The following is a 27,699-nucleotide window of genomic DNA, read 5'->3' as shown; positions in this document are numbered from 1 at the left end:
AAAAAATAAAAAATAATTTCTGATACTGTGTAGAACAGGGGTTTCAAACTCAAGGCCTGGGGGCCGGATGTGGCTGCAGGGTGCTTAGATCTGGTCCACAGGACCACCCTGGAAACAGTGAAGGACCCTGGTAACAGTGAAGGACCGGCCCATGGTGCCTCTGCCAGTGAAAATGGAGCTCTTGGGGGGGCCTACATGTATATAAAATAACTTTTTCCAGGAATCTAGAAAAGTAGTGATCCTTCCAGTCATCTTCAGAAAGATCACAATCACAATATTTTCCCAACAAATATTTATTTTTGAGAACATATAGTATTCATAACATAGAGTCAATGACAAGGTGCTCCTCATATTCCACCATAGAAATGTATGGCAAACCATGTAATCTACAGACTGAGGGATAACAGAATTGGAAGGGACCTTGGAGGTTTTCTAGTCCAACCCCCTGCCCAAACAGGAAAACCTGTACTATTTCAGACAAGTAGCTGTCCAGTCTCTTCTTAAAAGCCTCCAATGATGGAGCACCCACAACTTCTGAAGGCAAGTTGCTTAGGAAGCTTCTCCTTTATTCCAGGTTGCCTCTCTCCTTGACTAGGTTCCATCTATCGTTTATTCTGCCTTTAGATGCTTTTGGAGAATAGCTTGACTCCCTCTTCTTTGTGGCAGCCCCTTAGATATTGGAATATCACTGTCATGTCACCCCTATGCCTTCTTTTCATTAAACTAGAATACCCAATTCCTGCAACCATTATTCATTTATTTTAGCCTCCAGTCCCCTAACCATCTTCATTGCTTTTGAGGATGAAGATTCATTCTCTGAGCTTGTGGTTTCCAAACATTTCATAACCAGGCTAGGCAGGGATGGGATTCTACTGGTTCTGTCCAGCTCTGTAGAACCAGTAGCTCTGAAGAGCAGCAGACACAGAACTGGTTCTGTGTCTGCTGCTGTTTTGGTCTACCCACCCACCCAGTCTGCGTGGCACAGCTGTGGTTGAAAAAGCAGGAAAAAAGTGCTTTTTCAAATGCTACACACCTGCACACAGCGCTGCTCAGCTGTCTGGGCAGCACAGCTCACGACGGTTCACATGCACATGCTGCAAATCATAAATCACCAAATCAGCAGTTACACCAGTCGGATCCCACCCCTGAGGCTAGGTAACAACTTCAGCAGAGTTTAGAAGTTGTCATTGTCAGTGTTCTTCTGTTTATAAGGACCTCATGTGGTCAGTAGGTCTTGTGATGGGTCTGGTGTTTGTCAAGTGAGGGTCTTATGATGGGTCAGGTGTGAGTGTATCAAGTGAAGATCTTGTAATGGGTGTTGTGATGGGTCAGGTGTAAGTCATTAGTGAGAGTCTTGTGATGGGGAGGTTATATCAGGTAACAGTCATTGGGAGGTGCTGGTTGGTGGGATCTTGCGTGGGTTAGTTGAGTGCAAATGCTGTCTCTGGTTGGCTGTGTGGTTGATTTGGATTCTGAAGGGTTCATAGTTTGGTTGTAGGTCAATGTGTCTGTTGATGGAATTGCTTGCGGAGTGCCAGGCTTCAATGAACTCACAAGCATGATGGGTGGTAGCATGGCCAATGATTTTTGGGTTGCTCCAATTGAACTAGTGCTGTTGATGTTGATGTGGGGACTGGGATCATGACATTTAACTGCTAGTTGGTGTTCGTGGCTCCTGGTTTTTAATTGTCAGGATAATTGTCCCATGTGAAATTGGTTGCAATTGTTACAGTTGGTTTTGTAGGTTACATTGCTTCTTTCATCCTTCTGTATCTTCATTGCTTTTCTCTGAACTCTTTCTAAAGTCTCAACATTCTTTTTATATCATGGCAACCCAAATTGGATGTAATATTCTAAGTATGTACTAGTATAAAAGTGGTATTAACATTTCATTGATCTTAACAGATAACAGATAATCAGAGTGGAAAGGGACCTTGCATGTCATCTAGTCCAACCTCCCACCCAAGTGGAAGACCCTACACCATTTCTGACAAATGGCAGTCGAATCTCTTCTTGAAAATCTCAAGCGATGGTGCTCCCTCATCTTCCAAGAGCAAGCTGTTCCATTGGTTGATTGTTCTCACTATCAGAACGTTTTTCCTTATTTCCAGGTTAAATTTCTCTTTGTTCAGTTTCCATCCATTATTCCTTGTCTGTCCTACAGGAGCTTTAGAAAATAGCTTGACCCTCTTCTCCTCTCTGTGGCAGCCCCTCAAATATTGGAACACTGATATCATGTCTCCCCTGGTGCTTCTCTTCACTGGACTAGCCATGCCCAGTTCCTGTTATCGTTCTTCATATGTTTTAGTCTATCTTCTTGATTCTATCCTTCTGTTAAAGCAGCTCAGGACTGTATTGACTTTTTCTTTTTAGATTTGAAGGGACTAGATTGAAGCCAATTGCTGGAATTATTATATTGGCCAAATGCTAACATAAATCTAGGATATTGAGTCTGACAGTGAGCAAGGGAAAAGAGACAATTCACAAGGTCACAATAGACAAATGTTGAATGACTACTGTGAAAACATTCGATTGAAAAAAAAGCTATTCAAAACTGGATAATATTTGATTTTAAGACGATGCATACTGGAAGGAGGACATGAGGACAAAAGGAAGACCTATTCTCCTCTTGCCAGACATCTGTTAATCCTATTAAAAGAAAACAATAACAGTTGAAATTTATACCAATGAAGATTTTTTGAAGTTGATTCAGAACAGAAGGTGGAGCTCTTACTTCATCAGCTTGGGGGAGCAGAGAATGTGTTTGTATATTATGGTGGTGGTAGGGGGATTTCTGTAATTGCTTTCAACAAGAAGGAGGGAATTATCCTGAAGCTTAAATTAATGTCATTTTTTTTTGTTATTCTTTATTTCCTTAAGCTAATCACATATGGAAGTGAAATTTGCTATTCTTCTATATGTGTGTTTCTATTTTAATATTTTGAAGTTCCATATTCCTCCCCATGAACAGTCTCTCTTTCTCACAGCTGAGTGCAACACCCATTGAAATCAGTAAAATGGGGTGTGGGGGGAGTAGAGATTTAGTTTACAAGCTAGAATTGCATACCAGAAAAAAGGAAGAAGAACAGGAATGCTACAGAATCCGGTCTCATGCATTCTTGGTGGGTTTGTGTGTTTCAAATGCAAGACATTTACAATGATTTTTTTTTTCATTTTTTCATTGTGATTTAGAATAAATCCTTTTTTATTTTTGCAAAAGAGCTTCCTAAGCCTTCATGAAGCTGCAACTATTGGAAAGAGAGAAATGTAGGCAAATGCTTGGAGAGGAGAAACAGTGAGCCTGTTACTATAACTCATTTTCATCAAAAGGTATATAGTATATCTTGTTAGGCCATTGCTAGTAATACATAATTTTTCTTTTTTCTTTTGGGAGTGCAGAGCAAATCAATTTTTCTAGTGGGTGATCCAATACATTATCTGTATAACTTATCATTTAATAAACCGGTCAGTTGAAATATTTCAAATGTTTTTCCAACTCTGGCAAATCTGGTTCTGCCAGGAGAACATAAATGCACTAGCAGATGAATAGTAAACAATAAGCTTGGTTATTATTGAAATGGACTTATAGAGTGAGGCCTTATTTGACTTGGAACAGATCAGTGGCTAAATGCAATATTGAAACAGAAGTATACATTTTGTTGTTCATTAGAGTTTTTAAAGCTTCCTTTTGAAAAGCAATTCTCATGCATTCTGAAAAACATGCTATCATCGAGATACATAATTGGTCTCCCCAAAGAAGTAATATATGCAAGCTATAAAAATAAGCAAAGAGGCAGACACAGTCCTATTGTTGAGGGGCTGATTGAACAGTCTTTGAACAGAATAATTTTGCATTTGAAATATCATCAGCTGGGATTTGAGAATAGGCAGGCCTGCTTGCTTCCCTCTTTACTTCTTTCCTTGTTTCTTGAAATAAAACATGCAAACTTCAGGAAGTCTTTTGGATCTTCAAACTTCTTCCTTTCAATCTTGTATAAATAATTTTTGACTATATGTGCTTCTAATGGATTTCTTGGCAGATTTCTCCTCTAGCTCAGGATCTAACTCAGTTTTCCTGAGCTTGACAACTTTACAATGTGTGTGACTTCAACTGTGGACAGCCAGCTTGGGAATTCTGGGAGGTAAAACCCACACATCTTTTAAGTTGGCAAACTTGGGAACAATGATATAATTAAAGCATCTACATCCAAAATTTTAAATTTTCTTTCAGAAAATTTGATCCTGGCATGTTTCACCTGTAAAACTATATGACTTGGTTTGCACATAATGTGACTTGTTTCATTTTAGTATAGAATTAAATCATGGCTTAGCATGCTGTGTGAATCCAACCATGTCAGGACAGCTAGTCAGCAAACCCTGATTAAAAAGAAACCATAGCCCAGTGGACTGTGGAACACAGTCTTTGCATTTAATTTTGTCATAGTAGAGCCTTCCCTCAGCGGGCATTTTGGAGAAAAATTCCTAGGTAGTTTGACCAAAAGGGTTATTATCCTTCAAACTCTACTTTAACAATTTATGATATGCTTTTGTGGAGAGATGTTTGGGCTGAAATTGTGTATGGAAGAGTAAGTGCTAATTAAAAATACTGTCTGGCCTTGCTGAAAACACCTGTTTTATTCACCACAGAAGAAAATGGTGGGCAAAGGTGAACATTAGCATAATTGAAGAAAGACTAGCATTCAGATTAAGGTAGGGGTGATCAACTTTGACCCAGGGCCAAATATTGTTCTATTTGCAATGCTTAGAGATTGGAAACTATTCTGGCTTTTGGTGTTCCATTCTTCTGAGCAAGGGTATAGCTGAAAAAAAAGATAGATGATAGATAGATAGATAGATAGATAGGTAGGTAGGTAGGTAGGTAGATAGATAGATAGATAGATAGATAGATAGATAGGTAGATAGGTAGATAGGTAGATAGGTAGATAGGTAGATACAGAAAGACATAAAGGGCAGTGGAAGGCTGCCTATTCCCATCTTTGGGTTATACGTAGACAGTGAAGGATGATTTGAGGTTTCTGTTTTCCATCTCAATAAAAAATATTTATTCATTTAATAATTTTGAGAACGTTTCCTGGGAAATGCTCTGTTTTCATCTAAAATAGTTCTTATCTGGCAAACATTTCAGTTTGAGAAAGATCCCATGGGAAGTCCACAAAACAATATCAGGAAAAACGTAGTATATTATCAAGCTGTATAGTCTGGATACTTATGGACAGTGTTCATCTCTGATTCTCAGCCAAGGGACCTGCATTGAGAAACATCTCTGTCATCATGTGGCCAACATGAAAATAAGGAACACAGTAATCTTCCTGATGAAGTGGTACCTATTTACTTGCATTTATAGGCTTTTGAACTGCTAGGTTAGCAGGAAAATTATTAAAATTACGGTAACATAATCTTGTTGTTTAAGAAATAATGAGGGAACAGATTTAGCTATTGTGCTAGATTATAACTCTTATGCTTCCTATTTGTATTGACTATTGTTGAATTGAATGCTGCATATTTCCATTTAGCTACTTTGCAGAATCATAAATTCACTATCTTTGATTTAGTAGTCAGTTTGTGATGCTCAGCTTGGTAGTTCCTGGCTGACCTTAGCTGATCTCAAAAAGTTCTGCAGGGCTGAATGGGAGATCATCAGGCAAGGCCAGGATTACATGGTAGGCTGAAGAGATCCTAAAAGATCCTAGAAGTTGGCAGTGATAACCAATTCTGTATTTTTGTGAAGATAATTGTGTGACATGTGCATGATATCAGTAGAAGATGAGCTTGATTTTAATTGTGTAGAGTTTCAAATAAATAATTCACTTTCAACTTAATTAACAAAGGTGCCATCATATTTATTTCTCATACAATTAAGCCCTCACTTAATGATAGTTGCTTAATGACTGTTACAGTGGATGCCCCAAAAGGTACTTATGATCTGGTTCCAGAGTTCCAATGGAAGCACTTGTTCATGGTCATATGACCACATTTTGGGCACTTGGCAACCAGCTCACTTTTACAAGTGATCTATGATGTGTTTTGGGGGTTTCTGGTCTTTTAGATAGTTTCCTGCAAAAAACTCTCATAGGAATGAATATACTTGTTTTATGACTGGAGTATTCATTTTTGACTGCTGCAAAACAAAAAATTATAAAATTAGGTTGGTTACATGAGTGGCTTGATTTATGAACATCATGACTGTGCTGGTTAGATGTTATATAGTTAGTTTGGGAATGAGAGCTGTCCCCTTAAGGGAATGCTTCATGGGAAATGTAGTTAATGCCTCTTGAGAGATGTAGTTCATGTCACATGATCACATCTGTAATCCTGATTCGTCACTGAATTGATCTCTGGTTGGGCTGAGGGAATTTTTGGGCATTCTTACCTGGACCTCAGCATTGTGCTGAAATCTTCCTTTGATATATGGCTATGGGATGAAGATAACCATCTTTTCACACTATGGAGGCAACTATTAATGCAAAGATTGGACATTAGATGTATCTCAACATAACTGTGAGTTGTACCTTGAGGATGCCTGATATAATCCAATAAAGTAACTTTGTATGGCAGCCTTTGTAGTGTTGAACTGCCTGTCTCTATATTCAGCCAGAAAATTAGAGGCAGGAAAATGACTTATGATGGAAGTTTTGTCCTCTGTTAGGGTTAAAAGTAAAGAATTATCAATATTGTTTAAAAAATCAAGGAGAACTGAAGAAGGTGTCTGAGCATTTTGTTAAAAAAGGCATTCTTTATCATATCAAAGGGAAATGCCTTTTTCAAGATGTCCCAAAGGTGCTTTTTCAAGAGGCAACTGAATTTTATTTTTTCTTTGAAGACATTTTGTTCTCATCCAAGAAGTTTCTTCAGAACTGAAGAAGCTTCTTGGGTGAGAAATGAAACATCTTCAAGGAAAAATAGAGTCCAGTTGCCTCCTGAAAAAGCACCTTTGGGACAACCATGACCTGGATGAATGAGAATCTCCACAGACTCTTTTAAAGTGTTATTATATAGACCAGGCGTCTCAAACACAATTTACCTGGGGGCCGCTGGAGGCAGAGTCTGGGTGAGGCTGGGCCGCATAATATTATACTTTATATTTATATTATACACTAATATTATACTTTCATATCACGGTGGGGGCCACAGGATATCATCCTGTGGGCCACAATTGGCCCGCGGGCCGCGAGAATGAGACCTCTGATATAGACAGTTATATATAGAATGGGGGAAGGGGTTGGAGCTATTTTTTTAGTTTATCGTTTGAAATTAATATGATTTGTTGGCTGGGAATCCTACAGTTGGATCAGCAATCCCCAACCTTTTGGGCACCAGTGACCAGTTCTGTGGAGAGAGGTTTATCTGTGGACTAGAGGGGTTTTGGTTTTGCATGCTGCCTGCATCCTGCAGATGGGGCTTTGCTTGTTTGCACAGACTGATTTCTGGCATGCACCTTGGATTGGGGACCAGTGGTGGGATTCAAAAATGTTTACTACCAGTTCTGTGGTTGTGGCTTGGTAGGCGTGGCAGGGGAAGGATATTGTAAAATCTCCATTCCTACCTCACCCCAGGGGAAGGATACTGTAAAACTCCATTCCCTCCCACCCTCTAACGTGCTTTCCAGCTCCGTTCTCCTGTGTAGGGCAACAAAAGAAGACCCAACTGATCAGCTGGGACTTGGGAGCCAGAGAATAGATGGGGCAGGGCCAGTCAGAGGTGGGATTCCAAACTACTCAAAATTTCCGCTACCGATTCTCCAAAACTGGTCAGAATATGCTGAATACCACCTCTGTTGGGGACTCCTGAGTTAGATGACTGCTCTAGTTCTACCTGAAGGAAAATGATGGCGTGCAATCACTGGCATTATCACACAATTCCAGCTTTTCCAGTCTTATGTTCACATCTATGAAAGAGCTGGGAGAGGCTAAATTATGAGCTTCCCTGAGATCAGCAAAAATAAACAATTCTGTTTTTTTTCTGTGTCAGTTTTATTGGGGTCTATTGGCCTGCATGTGGACAGTCTGCTGAAAATGACTGTAAATTAAAACAAAAACAAAAAAACCTTATTTTAAATTATTCAGAGCATCAAGCTCCAGTCCGGAGGGGGAGGTCCCATTCAATAGATCAGAAGCTGAAATGTTTCCATGAAAAATTATATTAATGCAAGAGAGATTGAAACAATATCTAATTAAAATCACTTGAAAAATGAGTTGAAAATTGGATTTGACATAACATTTACAAGGCTGTCACTGTTATTACCATGCAGTTTAGCCTTTCAGGGGCTCCGTTTTCATTGCAGCTTTGCTAGAGATTAGAAAAAAAGCAAGCAAAATGTGAAGGTCTTACATATTTCCCTGCCTTTGAATATGAAAGGCGGGGCAAAGATAGCTTTCTCTGCAACCTCTTGGCCCTTCTCTTTGACAAAACAAAAATCCCTTTTAATATGAAAAAAGGAAGTGTTTCAGTGTTGTGTCTGACCATTTAATTCAGCCACATTGTCACTCTAGTGCATGTAACATAGCTAGGCAAAGGTGTTTTTAGAATTAATAATCTCTCTAGTGTGGTATTGTAATTGGAAATAAAAGTAATGGCCAAATGTGCTTAGCTTAAAAGGAATAAGATGGGAAGAGGGAAACAATGCGATGTCGAGAGAAATCTAATCTTCTATATTAATTGTGGACATGAAGAATTTCCTGGGAGAATTAAAAAGCAGGTTAGGATAGAAAGCTAAAGCTAACATTTACCTATAGATCTCTATTGTTTATATAAATCAGCAACAATTTTGGTGCTAGTTTAAGCAAGAGCTAAAAAGCTTATTTTTCTCATTAAATGGGGTTGCTGAAAAATATATTGGGAGAAAAAGAATTGCTTCAGTTCTGGTCACAACTGCCTCTTCCAGGATTTCATTTATTCTGTTTTCCTGAATTCTTAGTCCAAAATCATCTTTTTGAGCCATCTGATTAAAGAAATTCTTTGGGATCCTCTTTTTACTATACCTCAGACCAGCCCCAATGGTTCCCTTGAAAGGTAATCCCACCAGAACTATCAGAGTTCTTAGCCAATCTAAGAATTATAAAGTTTTCAGCAGTTTCCCCTGCTTCAGGAACAATATAGGATATATAACTAAAGCAAGCTAAAAGTTGGTTGCATACGCTAAAACAAAGATGGGCTCATAGTCCACTAATTTTAAAATGAAACCCCAAATTCCAAGGCCAATTTTCTTAATGTGAAGGTGTGTGTTAGGTAATTGGCTCATATGCTTTTTAAAATAATGCATAGCATTTTTTAGATTTCAAACAGATCAATATTGGGGGGAAAAGATAAGAAAAGACATGAAAGATATACACTGAGGTGGTTTTGTCACACAATGAGGATTTGATTGCAAAACAAATGTATGAAAAAAATATGAATGGATTGAGAGGGAGAAGAAAATCAAGAAATTCATGATTGAAGGAAATTGATACAATTTCAGAGAGAGATGAATAGTTTAAAAATCAAAAGCCAATGTGTGGAATAATGAATAGATGTGGTGGAAGCAAGAATGTTTTGCAAGGGTAGAAAGGTATTAAATTTAGCAATAATTATTTTCTTTTTGTAATATGCCTTTAAAATGCTGGTGGTAGTATTTCATTCTTCTTGTACTATGAGTGTATGACATGATGGGCATGTGTACATCTATGTATGTATGTATACATGTATTTATGTATGTTTAATTATTTCACTATAGAGACATGATGTGAAGACCTAGCTCCAGGGGTGGGATTCTACCAGTTCGCACCTATTCGGTAGAACCAGTTGTTAACATTCTAAGCAGTTCAGAGAACCGGTTGTTAGAAGAAGTTACTGGCCTAATCCTGTAAGGAAGGCAGGAAGGAAACATTCTGGTGTTGCTTACAGAAACTGCCTCTCCATTAACCCTTATTACATTCTTGGCAGGACTAGACTTCCTGTCTCAGGAATGTCTCTGGAGTTTTTTTCCCCTCCTTTGCTGGTACTTTGCTTATGTGGAGTGAGCATTCAAAGTTACAATGGCACTGAAAAAAGTGACTTATGACCATGTTTCACACTTACGGCTGTTGCAGCATCCCCACAGTCTTGAGAGGCCAGGTGAGGAGATGTGTGCCTCGATATGAGTGATATTGAGTTGGCCACATCCAGCCAATAACATGACCACCAAGCCATGTCCAGCCAGTCACATGACCACCAAGCCACACCCACCACCTAAGCCATGCCCACAGAACCAGTTGTTAAAAAATTTGAATCCCACCCCTGCCTAGCTCTCTGTATAAGAGTCTAATCCTGGGAAAGGTAGAAAGAAAAAGAAGTGCAGCAAGGTGGATGGGCTCAATTACAAAAGCAATTGTGCACTGTTTGACTGCTAGAAGACCCAAAGGATCAGAAGATATTCATGGAGACTATGTAAACATTAACAGTTGACCCTGAGTGGATGACATATAATTAGCCAATCAATATATATACATACATACACTGCATTATTTACAGTATGTATAATGTACTATACAGAATGTATCTTCCTACACTTAGTCAAAATGAACTTTAGGCAAGATTTTGGGCGTTTTATTGTCCTTAAAAATGAAAAACATAATCCAAGAATGTGTCATGAAATTCTTATTTTTCCCCCAATTTATTATTGAAAAGGATTAACCTCACACAAACGATAAAGAAATGCAATCCATGGCATTGAAACTTCAGTACCATATATGAATGCTGGCTTTATAGTGGCAACTATATTTTAATACAGGATTTTAAATTTAAAGCTTTATAGAGTTCTTAATTTACATGTGTAAAAGGTAGAATTTATTCCTGAAAATTATTACAAAAGTGATTATATTCATTACAATACTGATCAATGACTAAAGTTGTATAAAAATTGAACACAGGTAATCCTCATCTTACAGTCATTTGTTTAGTTACCACACAAAGTTAAAACAGCATTGAAAAATGTGACAACAGGTTACAAAGGGCACAGCTTTCCCACAGTCATATGATCAAAATTTAGACACCTGGCATACAGCATGTATTTTCAATGTTTGCAATCTTCCAGGATGACGTGATTGCTATTTGCGATTTAGTCATCATCTGGCAAGCAAAATCAATGGGAAGCCAGATTTTCTTAAGAATTGCTTGATTCATTTAACAGCTGCAGTGATTTGCTTAAACAACCATGGAAAAAGGACATAAAATTGGGCACGATTCACTTAACAACCACCATCCTTAACAATGGAAATTCACACCCCAAATGTAGTCATAAATGGAAGATTAACTATATAGTAAGAATCACTTATTGAACCCAGTAGATAGAAGTTATGTATGTGACTATGAATATGGATAGTGTGTGATCCATTCAGAGAACATGGACAAGACAGGCTACTTATATGCAGAGCAATTATGTTGATTTTCAGAAATAGTATATCTAATATTAGAATAATTTAAGATTCAACCATCTTTTTCTTCCTTTGTTCCCATTTATATTTTCCCCTTCCTACATAGAAACTTATTAGTTCAAAGCAATCACCTAATCATGGTCAATTTTACTTATAATATCTTTTAATAAAATTAATGATGTAGCTTGATAGAGATTTCCTTGTTCACACCCAATATTTTAGCTTCAGTTCAGAATCAATAATTGAAATATGAAACATTGAATAAATTATTTAATGTGTACTATTTTGAAAATAAATCAATAGTTCCTTCTCTGCCATCTCTCCTAACACTGAGTCTTGCCTATTGTTTCTACTTTCAACTTTAGATACATAAACTGTACAGTGAGAGCTTATTGATGAAATTAACAATGATTATTTAATAATTAATGATTCTTCAAATAATTTTGGCAGACCCATAGTTATAAGCAAGGGTAGGCTGCAAACATTTTAGCAATCGGTTCTCTGCCCAGTTGCTTATGATGATGGGGTGGTGTTTTTGCTCTCCCCAGGCTCCGGGAGCTTTCCTTGAGCCTTCAGGGGGTTGAAAATGGCCCTCTCCAGGCTCTGGTGGCTCTGGAACCTCCAGGAGGCCCATTTTCCACCCTTCCTGAGCCTCCACATGGCCCCTGTTACTTTCCTGACATCCAAAATGGCCGCATGGAGACTCATGGGATAGGAGGGGTGGGCAGGGCCAGGCAGGGATGGGAACCAGTAATTAAAAATGATAAAATTAGATACTGGTTTGCCCAAACTGGGGAAAATTAGTGGCAGCCCACCTACTGGTTATAAGACAGAAGCCTGGATGAATTGTATTTGCTGCATTTTTTTTTAATCGAAGTTTTTTTTTTTTTACACATCTCTTTACGCGAGCAACATGATTCCAGGTTACAATATTTATACATAATCATAGTTACATTTTCAACTGTCTTAATTAATATCACCTCAAATTATTATCCATTCAGCTAATCTTTAAATAAATTTCCATTTCATATTTCAATTCATTAATTCAATGTCAAAATCATTTCATCCTCACATATATTTTCATTTCTTTATCCCCTATTATTTCCATTTTCAGCTTACCACCTATTTTATGTTACATTATGTATTGTTATCATCTATAACTTTCTCAAGACCAATATATATAATTCAACAGTCATAATCATTTCAATTTTTCCCCCTTTGTTTCCACTTAGCCAAAATTTACCTATATAGCTTTAATAAATTTTCATTCCCCTGCTTTTGATTATAATACATTCATTATAAATATTTTACTTTCTCACATAATCCCTTCTATTTCATTATATTTTCTATTTTCTCATATCCTTTGTATAATCAATTGCATTTTCTATTTCATGAATATCACAAAGAAAAAAAGGTAAAAACAGAGTTAATTTCCCCTTTTACTTCCCTTTGACCAATTTTAACCTGCAGCATTTATATAACCCTATTTCACACTTTTTGAATATAATTAATACCATAATTTTGCCCAAATCATCATATTCTCTGTTTTCTAATATCATTTAAACAGTCATTAGCATATTTTGGAATATATATATATATGTGTGTGTGTGTGTGTGTGTGTATGTATATATATATATATATATATATATATATATATATATATATATATATATATATATATATATATATATATATTCTTAAGTTTTCGTGGGTCCTTACATGTATGGCATTCAGCTTTGTTCAGGTATTTTCCCACGTCATTGTAGTTGTGCTTTTAAATGTTTTGCAATGTTTTGGCAAAATCTCATCTGCCATCATCAGGCTTGTGAATTGTGTTCATCTGTGAGTCAGGCTTTCACAGCTGTTTCTGTTTTAAATTTGGTGCTAGCCTACTGCTGTGCCAGAATGGTTTTTTCTTCATCCTGATTGGTTGGGAGTCTTGGTCTGTGTTTATTGGTCTTGGAGTTTGCTGTGTTCTGCTTGATTGGTGTTTCTAATATCTTCTGTCTGTTTTGTAGTGTTTTTTTTTTTAGTCTTGATTGGGTGGCAACATTGGGTTTCCTATATTGGAGGCTTTTAGTGCGGCTTGGCTTTGGGTAAATGGGCGGCTATCATTTATTAGGAAGCTAGGTTTCATCTGGGTGCCTGGTTGAGGTGAGCTGGAGGTATCATTGGCGGGGGTGTCTGTTTGTGCCCAGGTATTTGCCTGGCTTGTGGTGTGGAGATTTTTTTGCTTGTGAGTGCAGGCTTCCAGATAATTGACAATCTGGTGGAGTCATCTCTTCTATTCATGCTTTCAGGTCTTTTTTCAAAATAACCAAGAAGAAAATCATAACCAGCAACATGAGCAAAGAGATCCAACAGATGATCATCCCAAGAGAAAAATCTTCCAGATGCCCCAAACTATACGGCCTCCTCAAAATACACAAAGAAGGCATACCTCTCAGACTCATAGTCAGCTCCAGAGGAGCACCAATACAAAACCTAGCCAAATACTTAGCAAAGCAGCTACAGCCCCATGCTGAAGCAGCAGCTTCACATGTACAAAACTCATACCACCTCTTGGAAATGATCAAAGATCTACACGTGTAATAAAAAGATTTGCTTGTAAGTTTTGATGTGGTTTCACTATTCATTCAACTCCCAATTTAAAAAACCCTAGAAATCATCAAAAATAAATACCAACCACCCAAACACCTCATGGAACTAGCAGAACACTGCTTAACCAACACATGTTTCATATACAAAGGACAAAGATACAAGCAAATTGAAGAAGCCCCTATGGGATCACCACTGTCACCTGTCATTGCAAACCTGTTCATGGAAGAATTTGAATCCAGAGCCCTAGCCAATGCCACCCACAAACACAAACTATGGTTAAGATACATTGATCACACATTTGTTATTTGGCCCCATGGAAAAGAAAACCTAAACAATTTCCTAACACACCTAAACAGCATATACCCCAAAATCAAATTCACCATGGAAACGGAAACAAACAACTACCATTCCTAGATGTAGTAATCTACAAAAAAACAGATGGCACACTAGGATACATCATATACCAGAAAAAAACACACACCAACCGCTACCTCAATGCCCAATCCCACCACCACCCAGCACAGATAAACTCCGTGGCCAAAACACTAATTGCCAGAACCAAACGCCTGGCAGACAAGACATACATAAAGACTGAACTATGCACCCTGTCTAAAGTACTGACAGCCAACGGCTTCCACAAAAGCAAAATCACAGGCCTGATCCACAAAAACACCCTGAGACATAATGGAGACCTAGAAGATGAACAGACCTATGAAACAGCTGTCCTGCCCTACATAAGAGGTACTACAGACAAAATCAGTAAGATACTACACAGGCATCACATCAAGACTGCCTTCAAAACAGACAGAAAAATAGCAGCCATCCTAAGAAACCCCAAAGATAAAATTGACCTGGAAAACCAAGGCATATATGAAGTCCCCTGCACATCATGCCCTTCCACATACATTGGACAGACCAATAGAAGAATAAGTACCCGCTTGAATGAACACAAAAATGCAGTAAAAAAGCTGGAACACACTTCCTCACCAGTCCAACACATGAAAGCAACAGGTCATAGCATCAACTTCAATGGCACCAAAACCCTAGCCACTATAGAAAACCCCAGCTACAGAATTATCAGAGAAGCCATAGAGATTGAAAAACGATCTGAAAGCATAAATAGAAGAGATGACTCCACCAGACTGTCAATTATCTGGAAGCCTGCACTTACAAACAAAAAAAAATCTCCACACCACAAGCCAAATAAACACTTGGGCACAAACAGACCAGCCCGATACCTCCAATCAAGACAAAAAAAAAAGCTACAAAACAGACAGAAGATATTAGAAACACCAATCAAGCAGAACACAGCAAACTCCAAGATCAATAAACACAGACCAAGACTCCCAACCAATCAGGATGAAGAAAAAAACATTCTAACACAGCAGTAGGCTAGCACCAAATTTAAAACAGAAACAGCTGTGAAAGTCTGACTTACAGATGAACACAATACACAAGCCTGATGATGGCAGATGAGATTCTACCGAAACGTTGCTACAACTTTAAAAGCACAACTATAATGACGTAGGAAAATACCCAGACAGAGCTGAATACCATACATGTCTGTCTGTCTGTACGTACACACACACACACACACACACATAAATAAATAAATGAAAGGATTGATAACAATAGAACCCTCTTAATATCACTCACTCCATCTTCATTTTTCTCATTTATAATTATCTATTAATCTTAAGGTAATTCCCAGTAAGTTATAACCTTCAAATATCCCCAGTCTTCATTTCTAATAAAAATATAATACAAAAATACATTCCCATGTGGTATCCCCATTTTATGCTATATCTAACCTTTATCTCTAAATCTCTTGGCCTTGTCATTTCTTTTAGTTTTAGCCAGCTTTCCCTTTACTAAGTTTTCCTGGCCTTTCCTATTTATCCTTCTTTTTTTCTCTAATATTACTTTTATTTCCATCTGCCAGTCACCCATCTTTCCTCCCATCCTTTTCTCTTTTTTGAAATTTCTTCTTGTACAGCTTCTTCTTCCTTTGCTTACTCTTGGGAACGTTTTCTCTTTTATTTATTATCTCTGTCATCAATGTCTTAGTTTTAATTCCTTTTATGTCTTTTGGCATAATTTAATTCCTTTTGTCTTTTTGTCTCTGAATCTTCATGTCCATCTGGGCTGTTTTCCTCTTCCTTTGGCTCCTCCTCCCTAGGGTTTCTTTGTTCTGCTATAAATTGCATTATTTTTTCTGCCAGTATGTCCAATCGTCCCCTTCTTTCTTTTAACATTTCTTTCACCGTTTGCAGTAAATTCTTTGCTTGCTTTTTCCATTTTTTTAATCAGTTGAGTTATTCTTTATCTTATTAAAGTTGATTGTAATCCTTGCCAAGAGACTTCATGTATTTATGTTTTCCTTGTTGGTCCTTCTATTTGCTTTGCACAGTCAACTCCCAACAGTCCCAAGATATTGCCTTCGTTTGTCCTCTTGTTGCAATCTCCCCCTTTTTCTTTTAAGTTTCTAGGGTTCTTGTTATGTTAAAGTCTTTTATTTCATATCTTTTCTCATTCACTCATTTAAAAGGCCAGTAATTTTCCATGAAGTCATCCAGGAAAAAAATGTCTTGTACCTTTAGGTGGCGCACTATATCACTTCCACTTTTGAAAGTTCTTTTTTCCTCCTTTTTTCAGTTATATTAACATTAATTTTCAACCCATTCAACCATTGGCTTTTGTAAAAAGTATAATCAATTCCAAGCCAGTTCAGCATTTTATCCAATGCCTAATTAATGCCAGGTTCTGTATATTATTCCCAATTCGATCTTTAATTTTGTTTTAGCTCTTCTGTAGTCCAGTTTTTTACTTACCCTATATTGTCCTATTGTTTTCCATTCACTGCTGTTATACTCTCAAGCGAGGAATCTTTTTTTCTGCTTTTCAGGGTTATTGAAACAAAAAGTTCAGATATCGATTTCCGGTTTGCAAGACTTCGGCGGTGGCAGGAATCCGCGATCATGCGCAGTCCCTGCTGCGCTCGCCACCGAAGTGCCTCCGATCCAGTTGGATCTGGAGGATATGGTTGCCCCATAGAGGCAGCTGAAGAGAGAGGAGATCCAGACAGGGGCTTGGGGGTATCGCAAACCCCCTCCTCAGCCGGCAAAATTTCTTTTTCCCAAGGTGATGGAGCGGCGGTCAGTAATGGCCTCCACAAAGAAGCCTAAAGCCGGATAAGATTGTGCAGGAGGAAGTTGGAGAAAGTGAAAGTTTTTTGGCTAAATCGGGACAGCAAGGAACTTTGAAACACCCTGGAAATTTAATCGTTTGAATGACACATTGTTTCCCAAGGAGACTGTGAAAGCGGCAGAAGAAGATTTAAAAGGGAGTTATTTTTTCTCACTCTCCCTCCCCATGGAAATAGCTGGTGAAATTGGAAAAATCTGCTTGGGCACAGAAGGTAATTAAACCTGAAATTTAAAGCCAAGGTGATAAAAGATTTCTGAATATTGGAATTTTGCTATAAGTGGGAGGGAAGAGGTAAAGAACTTATTTTAAGATTGTATTGAAGGAGACTGCTTGGAGTTTATAAAATCAGAAATAAGTGGCAATTAGACTTCTAAAAATTTACTTTGGAACTGTGTAATTGAATTCTACCCAAGAAGAAAAAATATAAAAAGAAGAAAGTGCTAAATGAAACAATTTGTTCTGCTTTAGATTGCTTTGTGACTTTGGGATTTTGGGGAACTATTTCTTGAAAGACTAAAAACATTTGGGTTGTTTTTAAAGAAAAAAATGGCATTATCAGTTGAAGAATTACAAATGGAATTTCAAAAGCTAAAAGAAGAGGAACAAGAAGGCAACGGCTCTTCTGGATCTATTTTTCATTTTTTAGAAATGGCTATTTCTACCTACCAAGAAATACAACAACAAGGAATCTGGGATGGAGAAGAAGAAGCCATCTTTAATGGACAGATAATCTTAGTTGAGGAAGAAAAGAGAAAGGAGGGAAATAAAATGGAGAATTCAGAACTCAAAAAAGCTACCAAGAAAGGGAAAAATAAGATGAAAAATCTATACAATGTCAGAAAGCAACAGAAAAGAGAAATACAACTGAGAGGGAAGATTAAGAGAGTGGAGTTTGAGAGATGTGGGGGGTAAAAAGGCTGGAATGGATTAGAAAGGAAGGGAAAAAGGAAAGAGAAGTCATAAAGGTTTAAAACAAGATGTTAAAAAACAGGGTTTTTTTCAGAGACAAAGGGTAAACTATAATTTAAAAAATGATTCTGCAAAAGTACATAAGATTGTATTGTAGATATTAGTATTTGAAATTGAGTTAGAAAACTGAAATATTATATGAGTTAATAATGCATTAAAGGGAACGTATAAAAATGTTTAAGATTTAACAATAGAGTTTAACTTTCTATGGAATATTGTCTTTACTATTTTATAAACTTAATTCTCTTTTTTTCTTTTTGTTCTAAAATGTGATACTTAGAATGTACTAAGCAGAATCAGTATGGAAAGTATGTATTATTTTAAGTGTTAAATTTAGGGGAAAGATAAAAAGTTGTCATACTTCAACCAGTCATTACAGGAGAAATATTGTATTAGAAAGAAAAGAAAAATAGATAATTGAAAGAGAACGGACAAAAGATGCAAGTATAATTATTTAAACTGAGATGAAATAAATAAAATAGAATTAAGAGAGTGAATGAAGAGAGAAAATATATAGAAAATATAGAATGTTAAATAAGATGTGAAATAGTATATTAAGTAAGCATGAATTTGATTTATGTCTGTATAAAAAGATGTTACCCGGGGTAAGCCGCTTTCCAAAAAGAAGTTTTATGTATTTATGTTTGTGTTTGGTTTGTTTATCAAAATGTTAGAAGAATGTTGGAAGAGAACAAAGAACTTTTAAATAAGACAGATGGATATAATGAATATATACAATTTAAGGCAAAAGAAATATAATTGAATAGAAGGAAAGGGAGAAATAAAGAGAAGTTGGGAAAAGATATGAAGTTGAACAGATAAGATGAACATACATATTAAACTGTGTTGGTATGGAAATGTGATAATTTGGAATTATCCTGTCTTTAAATAAGATGCTTTATTTGTTGTTGTTTTTTAGAAAAGATGCCCTATGTTATTATTCTATGTTTTGTTTGTTTGTGTATTGTTTTTTAAAATTAATAAAACTTGTTTTTTTAAAAAAGAAACAAAAAGTTCAGGTTCTCTTATCTGGTTACACGCCGCTCACCATTTCCCTGCTTCAGCACACACTTAACGCCCGATAGCTTCCCATCTTCAAGGACAGCCATTAAAACTGCCATTTATCCCTGTCTTCCAGGGGAGTATACCAAGAGGCTCCCCGCAACCCAGGCTGGCAGTCTCCCGCTTTTCCCCCGTCCTCTGAGGTGGGTCTGATGGTTCCGGTCCTGTAGGGAGTGTTATGGGACTCATTATGGGACTGTTTCACAGAAATACAAAATCCAAAGGATAATTGTGTATCATATGTGTTCCAGAAGAGAAAATTAATTCAGTTTATATTAAAATGCATACTACATTAATTTTTCCAGAATCCCTAAAGGTGATGGATTGTATCATTCTGATAAAAAGAAAATATTTTTCAAAGTAAAAATAGAATAAAATAAATGGCTTTACTTGAATTAAGAATTAGTGGTTAGAAGTAGAATGCAACCATATTTCAGAAGTATATAATGCAGAAAAAAAGAGCATGCTTTTTTACAATACATGCTTTAAATATTTTTATTAATCCATATATTTAAATCATGGGTGTCGTTTTGTACATCATGTGATTTGTATGAGTATTGAGAGAAATAGAACCATATTAAACTTTTAGCACAGATGTTAAATACTAGATTTCCATCTGCAGACCTTTGGTGAATTGAGATCTTGTTCTTTGCATTTTATTACTGATAGATTTGAAAAATGATTGTTTAGAAAATACATTACTACAAATGATAAATCCCATCAATACACCTTAACATTTTCTTAATTATTAAAAATATTATTTGAATTGCAAACATTTCTAGAAAAGATGAAAGAAATGGGTACTCCTTTTTTAAGACAATTAAAAATATTCCCATGTGTCTAAAAATTCCCAAGCAGTTCTTGAATACACATTTAAAAAGAAGTCCATTAAAATTAAATTCAGCAATGAAGATATGCAAATTACCTGAGGAAGTGGAACCTTATAATGTTCTCAGAATTCAGCAATAGTCTATTTAATTAGTATTTTAATTTATCAGAATAATTCTTTGCACTTGACAATTCCATATAATTAAGCACGTAGCTGTGGTGCAATAATATCGCCTGCTCTCTTTATACCAGTTATTTTAACCTGGAAAATCTGTAGAAGTCTCTTCTGTGATCTAAATTACAATGGGGACAAGTTAATGGCCTTGCTCTATTAAGCAGCAGAACTCAATGGTTGCTGAGTGTTCAATGAGATAGAGAGGTTGCCACAGCTCAGAGCTTTGAGTCTCTAAAGGTGAACCTCCTGAGCAGCATAATTTATTTCTGTCACTGTGTGTTGGAGTGGAGGAGAAACTATTTTCCACCAGAAAGAACTGTAGCCTTGAAATTGATTGGCATAATCATCCATAACAGACTTCACAAGACTCCTCCAATAGACAAGACTGAGGCCTCCTCTAAATAGATGCAGATGTTTAATTGTGACAATTTTACAGCATTTCTTTAACAAATGGTCTACATTTTCTTTTCTTCCATTTGTATCTAATCTGAACAACAATCTTTTAAACAGAAAAGAAAAAGAAGCTAAACGGAAGATAGTTGTGGAGATATTATGTGCTTGATTCCAATCAGTGTCAGCAATGATGGTTATTTCTTATCTATCTTGGCTCAAGACTTTTCTTCATCTTCACCATGATCCCCTCCCATAGTTGGGCAGGCATACTGCTTTTGTGCTTATTTTCATGCTAAGCAAAATTGCTGAATTCCAAATTTCAATTAGCAAACAAAGAAATTCCAGGTGATTAAACAAGTACATATCAATTTTGAAGCTGAGGAAAAGGAAGGAATGGGGAAGGGGCAAAAAAAAACAACTATAATGGAAAGGATAACAATCACAACATTGATAGCAATAACAATTCGACTTATATACTGCTTACAGTGCTTTACACCCTCTCAAAGTGGTTTGCAGAATCAGCATATTGGCCCCAACAATCTGGGTCCTCATTTTACTCACCTTGGAAAAATGGAAGGCTGAGTCAACCTTGAGCTTGGTAACACTCAAACTGCCCGCAGTACGGCATTCTAATCACTGAGCTACCACGGCTCTGTTGGATAAGGATATAACAACATTTTGCATAATAAATTAGGCATTCATAATTGAAAAGTACAAAGAACAGGACTAAGCAGTACTTTGTGACATAACCTTTTTCTAAGCTAAGCTAAAATCATCTATTGAATTGCCTTTGAGGACTTCCAAATCTCTCCTAGCCATTTTTTTTTTTACCTGTCAATTTTTTCTTAGAAAGCTAGATAATTTCATCATGTAAAAAAATCTGGTTAAAAAAAATAGGCACTTTAGATCATTATAAGAACTAGGAATTTTCCACCATAACCTGTCTAAACAAACAAATAAATAAATAAACAAAGAAACAAACAGTGTACGTAACCACCAGTAACTCCTTAAAGACTAGGATGTAATTTACATTTTGTAAAAAATTATAAAAGCAAAAACTCAGGATTAGAGAATAAGGAGAGAAAAAACCCACTGACATTTCTATATCCTTTGGGTGTTATCTTGAAAAGCTGAAATGTGAAATATATGGGCTTCTTCGGAAAAAATAGTTGATATTTGTATAGCAGAATTCATTTCATAAATGGTTCTCAACATTATCAGTGGGGTTTGAGGCATTTTCCTTTTAGTTGTTTGAGGGTTTGAAATCAACTCAGCTGCATGATCTGTTTGTTGTTACAGATTAACATGGTATGTGTATATTACAAAGAGCACATATTAAGATCCATAGGCTTATAGTATGAAATCATTGTGTTGACAAAGTACTGAATTTTAATCTGCAGCATCGATTCAGGGAGGCTAAGGTGATCTGATTCAAGACTCTGCTTTAGTTTGTCCTTCTTTTTATGCAAAAAAGATTTAATAACATTTACTAAGCCTTCTTTCTGGGGAATTAGGAAGATAAATAAGGCTGATGTTAGTTGAGTGTTTAAATCCATGTAACACTGAATAAATGCTCCTGGAAAATAACTGAACTTATTTAGAAAGTGTTTGGAGGAACAAGTCCTATCATCAGGAATGGTGAGGCGGTCTGAGGAATTGGATGTTGAACCATGGAGTGGATGGGGATATGAAAAGTTTGCATTTAAATCTGTATTTTCCATCTATCCTCTGTGTGATAGAGAATGCTATTCCACACCAAATCCTGTAGCACAATCCAGTTGGCCATATGATCCAAACTTCTTGTAAGAAATTGCCAGGGTATCATCTTAATCTTTCATTTGAAGCAAGAGGGGTCCAGGTTGACTCTGTGGGTGTAAATTAAATACAATCAAACTTATTAGTAACCATATATTTAATAATGATAATAAACCCGAACCTTCTCTCATACAATTTATTAACAATTGTTGTGCTGTCCAGACAGTTTATAGTTAGTTAGAAATTGGGAGCTGTCCCCTTAAGGGAATGCATCATGGTAAATGTAGTTAAGGTATCCTGGGAAATGTCCATGTCATGTGGTCACATCTGTAATCCTGATTGGTCACTGAAGTGACCCTTGGTGGGTTGGGGGAGGTTCCTTCACTCTTGCTTGGACCCCAGCAGCATGCTGGTGCCTCACTCCCTTGATCCTTCATTATGGGGATGAAAAGAGCACTATCCTTTTACACTATGAATTCAGCTATGCAGTGCTGAATTCCCAATGCATTTGGACATTGGGATGAATCTCGATGCAACCATGAGTTATATATGAGGATACTGGTGAATCAATAAAGAAACTTTGTATGGATGCTTTGTAGAGTTATCTATCTGCCTTTATACATTCAGTCAGTAATTATAAAGGACAGAATAATTGTTGGAGGGGCTTTAGGGAATTTATTCAAAACTTGGGGGAGCTTCATACAATTTTGGATCTGAGTTGCTTAAAACTAAGGTGACCAACTTTTTTACAATGAAAAGGAAGACACAAATAAATTGAAGAAAAAAAACAAAGCCACTTATGCGTGGCGCCCTCTTGCGCATGGCACACTCTCTCAAAACAATTCTCCTGTGTGGAGTGCATGCGCCTCATAATTGCGTCTCGCCACACTGTACCGAGCCTTGATGAATCGTCATGTCAAATACAAATATGTCACATCACACACAACAGATTGGATCGGCATCGATCAAATACGGAAGTTTACAGATTAGTCTTCAAATATCAAAAAGGAGGACATGTAAGAGGACACTTTTTGAGAGAGGACAGAACTTACAAAAGGAGGACTGTCCTCCCTAAAGGATGACGGTTTGTAACCTTATTAAAACAGTAAAAATCTGACTGAACTACTCTCAGCTTCTCTGACTATATGAACTCTGCATGCAACTCTCTTTGTGTGATAGGAAAGTGTTTTCCATTGCCTTCTTCTGGAAATGTGTTTTCAACCTCCCTGTGCACTTTTTAATCCTGAGATTTCCTGAAGACCTTCAAAATGTTAACTAGAACCAGCTTTTGAAGAGCCCATGTGAGCTAAAATCAGCTAGTTTCCTAATGGTCCCATCTGACTCCATTTAGATCAACAACTGAAAATAAGAAGAAGACTCAATAAATGAATTGAACTCATGAATTCATGAATGAATTTAACTTTGTATGACAAAGTTGACAAAATTATAGTTTCAACAAGAGGCTGCCTTGCTGATTTATAGTCGAGGGAGCTTTCTGGGTTTTTTTCCCCCTCATATTTTCTTTTATTCTCTGTAAAATTGAATACTAATCCATTTTACAGTGATTCTGTGAGGATGGTGAAGCAAAGACCTGAGCACTTGAAAATGTGTAACAGTGATGAAAGAATATGATGCAAATTCATCCCAACTCCTTTAACAATGCCATTCTTAATTTTCTTAACAGCTGACAACAAAAGTGTGCTTGAAAAAGATACAGGATTGGAAATATTGAAGATTGGCATGGAGAAGGTAAGTAAATGCAGTGTATCTTCTTATCTAAATCCTTTGATTTATTCTTTGATGAAGTCTTAACTCTCTTCAGTATTGGTAGGTAAATTGCGTTAATCTTCCCAAAGGCTTTTACATTTTTCTGATTATTAAATTCTTGCTTCTGTCATAATGTCCTATTTCATCAACCACATAAATAAATCATTACAGTTTTTAAAACTTTCATGGCTTTGTCATATGTTTGTAATAAGATCCCCCCCAATCAATAATGCAATTAATTAGTGAGTTGATTATTTCCACCTGTCTTAATTAATGCTGTGTTTCAACTCCAGAATTGCCAAGATTTAAATTTAGGATAATATATCCCTTGATAACTGACCATGTTTTTTTGTGAACTGCTTACTAATTTTCTGTGCTTTTATGGTTGTTTAAATTTCTAATGTATATGACATACTCTCTTAAGACAACACTCCTCTTATACAAATGCTGTGATACATAGCATATCTTTTATAAAAAATAATAATAATACAACCTGTCAGAACAAAAACAGATTGCAGACTCTGCTATTAATTGTACATGTGATTGATGTGTTACAAACTATGTTGCAGCTTCCCTTTACCTGCCTGATGCTGTTTAATGCTGTAAGCACTCAGTTCAATCTTCTTCATCCTCATCCCCTCCAATTCATCTGGAGCTACTGCTCCCATAATTTCAGGATTACTTAGCCACCATAGGCCCAGGAAGTCTGCTTTCAGTGTTGAACAGTTGCACCAAAATATTAACAGAGCAGCAGCTATGATTGTGAGAAACATGTGAATTGAGAGAAAGAGAAAAGAGGAGTGGGCTTCACACATTGCATTCAGCTATAATATAATTTCTTTATTTGGGGATTAGCTTGATGAAGGAATCATTATGGCTTCATATTAAGTACAGATCAGGTCATGATGATGTAACCAGCAAGCTATGATTTAAAAAAAAATCCTTAGCATTGTGTTGATCAAGTATGAGAGATTCAGAAAACCAGCTATAGGTTGTGGTTCGCCGGCATCCGGGGCAGACGGCAGCAGAGTCAGACAGTAATGTAAGAAAGGGCACCAGTCAGGGAGTCTGGCGAGGACTCAGATGAGAGTCCTGCATCCAATGCAGGGATGAGGCCAAGACCAACTGGGAGTGGGGTCCTGCATTCAGAGCCTTCAGAGTCTGGCAGCAGTGAAGCAGAGGATCCAGGGGAGCCTGTTCCCAGTGTGCATGTGCGCAGAGCTGCTAGAAGGTGAGAGCAGCTGAAGCAGAGGGGTGATTCAGGAGTATGACTGGGAGGTAATTGCCCCTCCCATAAGGGATAAAAGTCAGACCTCAATGAAGAAAGCTTTGCAGGAAGCAAAGTAATTTGATAGATTCTGAGTCTCTTTGAAGCTCTGGTTGGTTTTTTCTGGTACTTTGGTTGGTTTCTGTTATAATTAATTGGAGACTTCTGTTTTTGGCAACATTCCACAGCACTAAAAGGTGTGTGCTTATCTTGGGGAACTGTTTATAATTAGTTCTGGCTGGGAATGAAAGTAATTCCCAGCATTGCAATGGAATAGGTTTTGCTTTTAAAACAAGTTTGATATTAATTCTGTTTGACGAAGCCTGTCAGAACACTATGAACTCCTGGATGACTGATTAGTTGGTCAGCCACCTGGACCAATTGCAAAATATGGGGCATCTGCTTATGTGGAATCACCTCTCGGCTCGAATTGCACACCCATATTGGCCAATGTCCTGGACAATATGTCTTTGGAGAAGAGCAAGAAGCTTAAATGATAATCGCAGTCTTTTCATTGTAAAACTTTCCATTGCAAAATCAACCACCAGCATGATATTGGTTTTCCATAGCAATCAAGCAACCCATGTTAATAAGATGATATGTCGTATACAAAAACCTCAAACAAACAATATTGTGGCACCAGCACAATGTGCAAACCCAACCATGGCCTATCGAACTCAACAGAGCCTTTCTTGCATGGGTTAGAGAGGGTGTAGTTTCAGTTGTAAATAGGTTAGGTAAATGTTAGGTTTCCTGCTGATTTTAATGTTGTTGATTTTAATGTTGCTATAGTTTTCCTTGCTCTTTTTTAGTGAGTTTACTGCTATTTAATTATTTGTGTAGGCCATATTGATTTCTAAAATAGTATTCAAATAATTAAAATAAATGAACAGAGAAAAGGGAAACATGAAAATTGGTTTCTACATATAACTTGTTCTGCATATAAGTTGAAACTGGGGTTAATGTATTCTTTAAATTTATCAGTATTTAAAATGCAGCTAAAATACGGGGCTCTTGAAATTGTGATATTTGCCTGATCTTAAAACTTCTTTGAGGTCACAGAAATGATTGTTTTAAGAGGCTGTTAATTAACATGTGCATCTAAAACACAACCTTAGAAAACATCCCTGTAAGTGAATCAATAGCACTTGCTTCAAAATAATGTATTTAGAATTGGGATGTTATTGCAAAAGGTAATCAGCCCTCAAGTGGTTAAGTACGTTAGTAAATTCTCATTTTATTGTGGTTGGCCAAAGTGTTCCTCAGACCTTTTCTGAATTGGCATCTGTGCTTGAAAGATGCAGAAGAGACATTTCTGTGATCCAGGAGGTGCCTCCTGGAGGCAAACTGTCAGATTATTATCTGCCTTGATGTAATTAAGGGAGGAAATCTGAAGCATAGCAGATAATTGTGAAAACACATCTTCAAGATATAATGCAGTACTGTTATATGGCTCAAGGACAATTAGAAAGAGAATCACAAATAAAAAGAAAGTATTCACAGTCATGTAAGAGTAGCAAACCCCGGAGACATCAACGCTCACAGATACTAACAAGAAGAATGTCCAAGAAGCACAGATTGTCATTTATATTGATACAAACACAGCCACTGGCTTTGGATGGTGGTCACAATCCAGCTTGATGGTGATACTTAGATGAATCTGTGTCATTTACTGCAGTCCACAGCAGGTGGCATGCTATCATGGTTTTAATTGGAATGCTAAATTGGAATAGCTCCTAATAGGTTAGATAATGCTTAATTCTGTTGATATTGCCCAATCTGGAATTGCTCTTTATAAAAGGAAAACAACATACTGTAGATCATCCATATTAGCTACTAATAATAGATCATATTAGCTACTGTGTTTGTGTTTAATAGATGCATTAGTGGATCATGGTGGATACGCACATTCAACATAAAAAGTATTTATTTCCACACAAATGTGCCTAGACCTGTAGTTTTATCTACTAGCTGACAAAACAACTACTGAAGTGCTTCATGTCCAAGGATATATGTTAAATTCTTTGGAAGAAATGAAGTTTGAGGCATAAAATAACATCTTGAAAATAAAAATAACATCATGTAATCCTGTTCTGCAAATATTGTCTTTATTTTAAATATATAAAGGTGACACTGGTTTCCAGAAAAGTTATTTGGTGATTAAAGTCAATCATATAGCCATCAAGCACAACTGTTGGTATTATTTATCAAAGTGTTTATCCATCTTGAATCTTGCACAGAAGTATTTTGACTTGCAAACCGACAAG

At 36.8% G+C, this 27,699-nt stretch overlaps 1 protein-coding gene across 1 annotated transcript in view; it reads left to right on the top strand.

The window, feature by feature from the left end:
- PTPRN2 (protein tyrosine phosphatase receptor type N2) overlaps positions 1-27,699 on the top strand; it is a 609,242-nt gene that overhangs the window by 271,759 nt on the left and 309,784 nt on the right. Inside the window, exon 11 of the mRNA XM_087917130.1 lies at positions 24,083-24,147. Coding sequence (XP_087773256.1) covers positions 24,083-24,147 — 65 coding nt within the window. The remainder of the gene's footprint in view (positions 1-24,082; positions 24,148-27,699) is intronic.

Source organism: Pseudonaja textilis, chromosome Z (genome assembly GCF_049901715.1).
Source record: "Pseudonaja textilis isolate UNSWEBS1 chromosome Z, rPseTex1.2, whole genome shotgun sequence".
NCBI lineage: Eukaryota > Metazoa > Chordata > Lepidosauria > Squamata > Elapidae > Pseudonaja > Pseudonaja textilis.
This window is presented reverse-complemented; position numbering and strand designations above follow the sequence as displayed.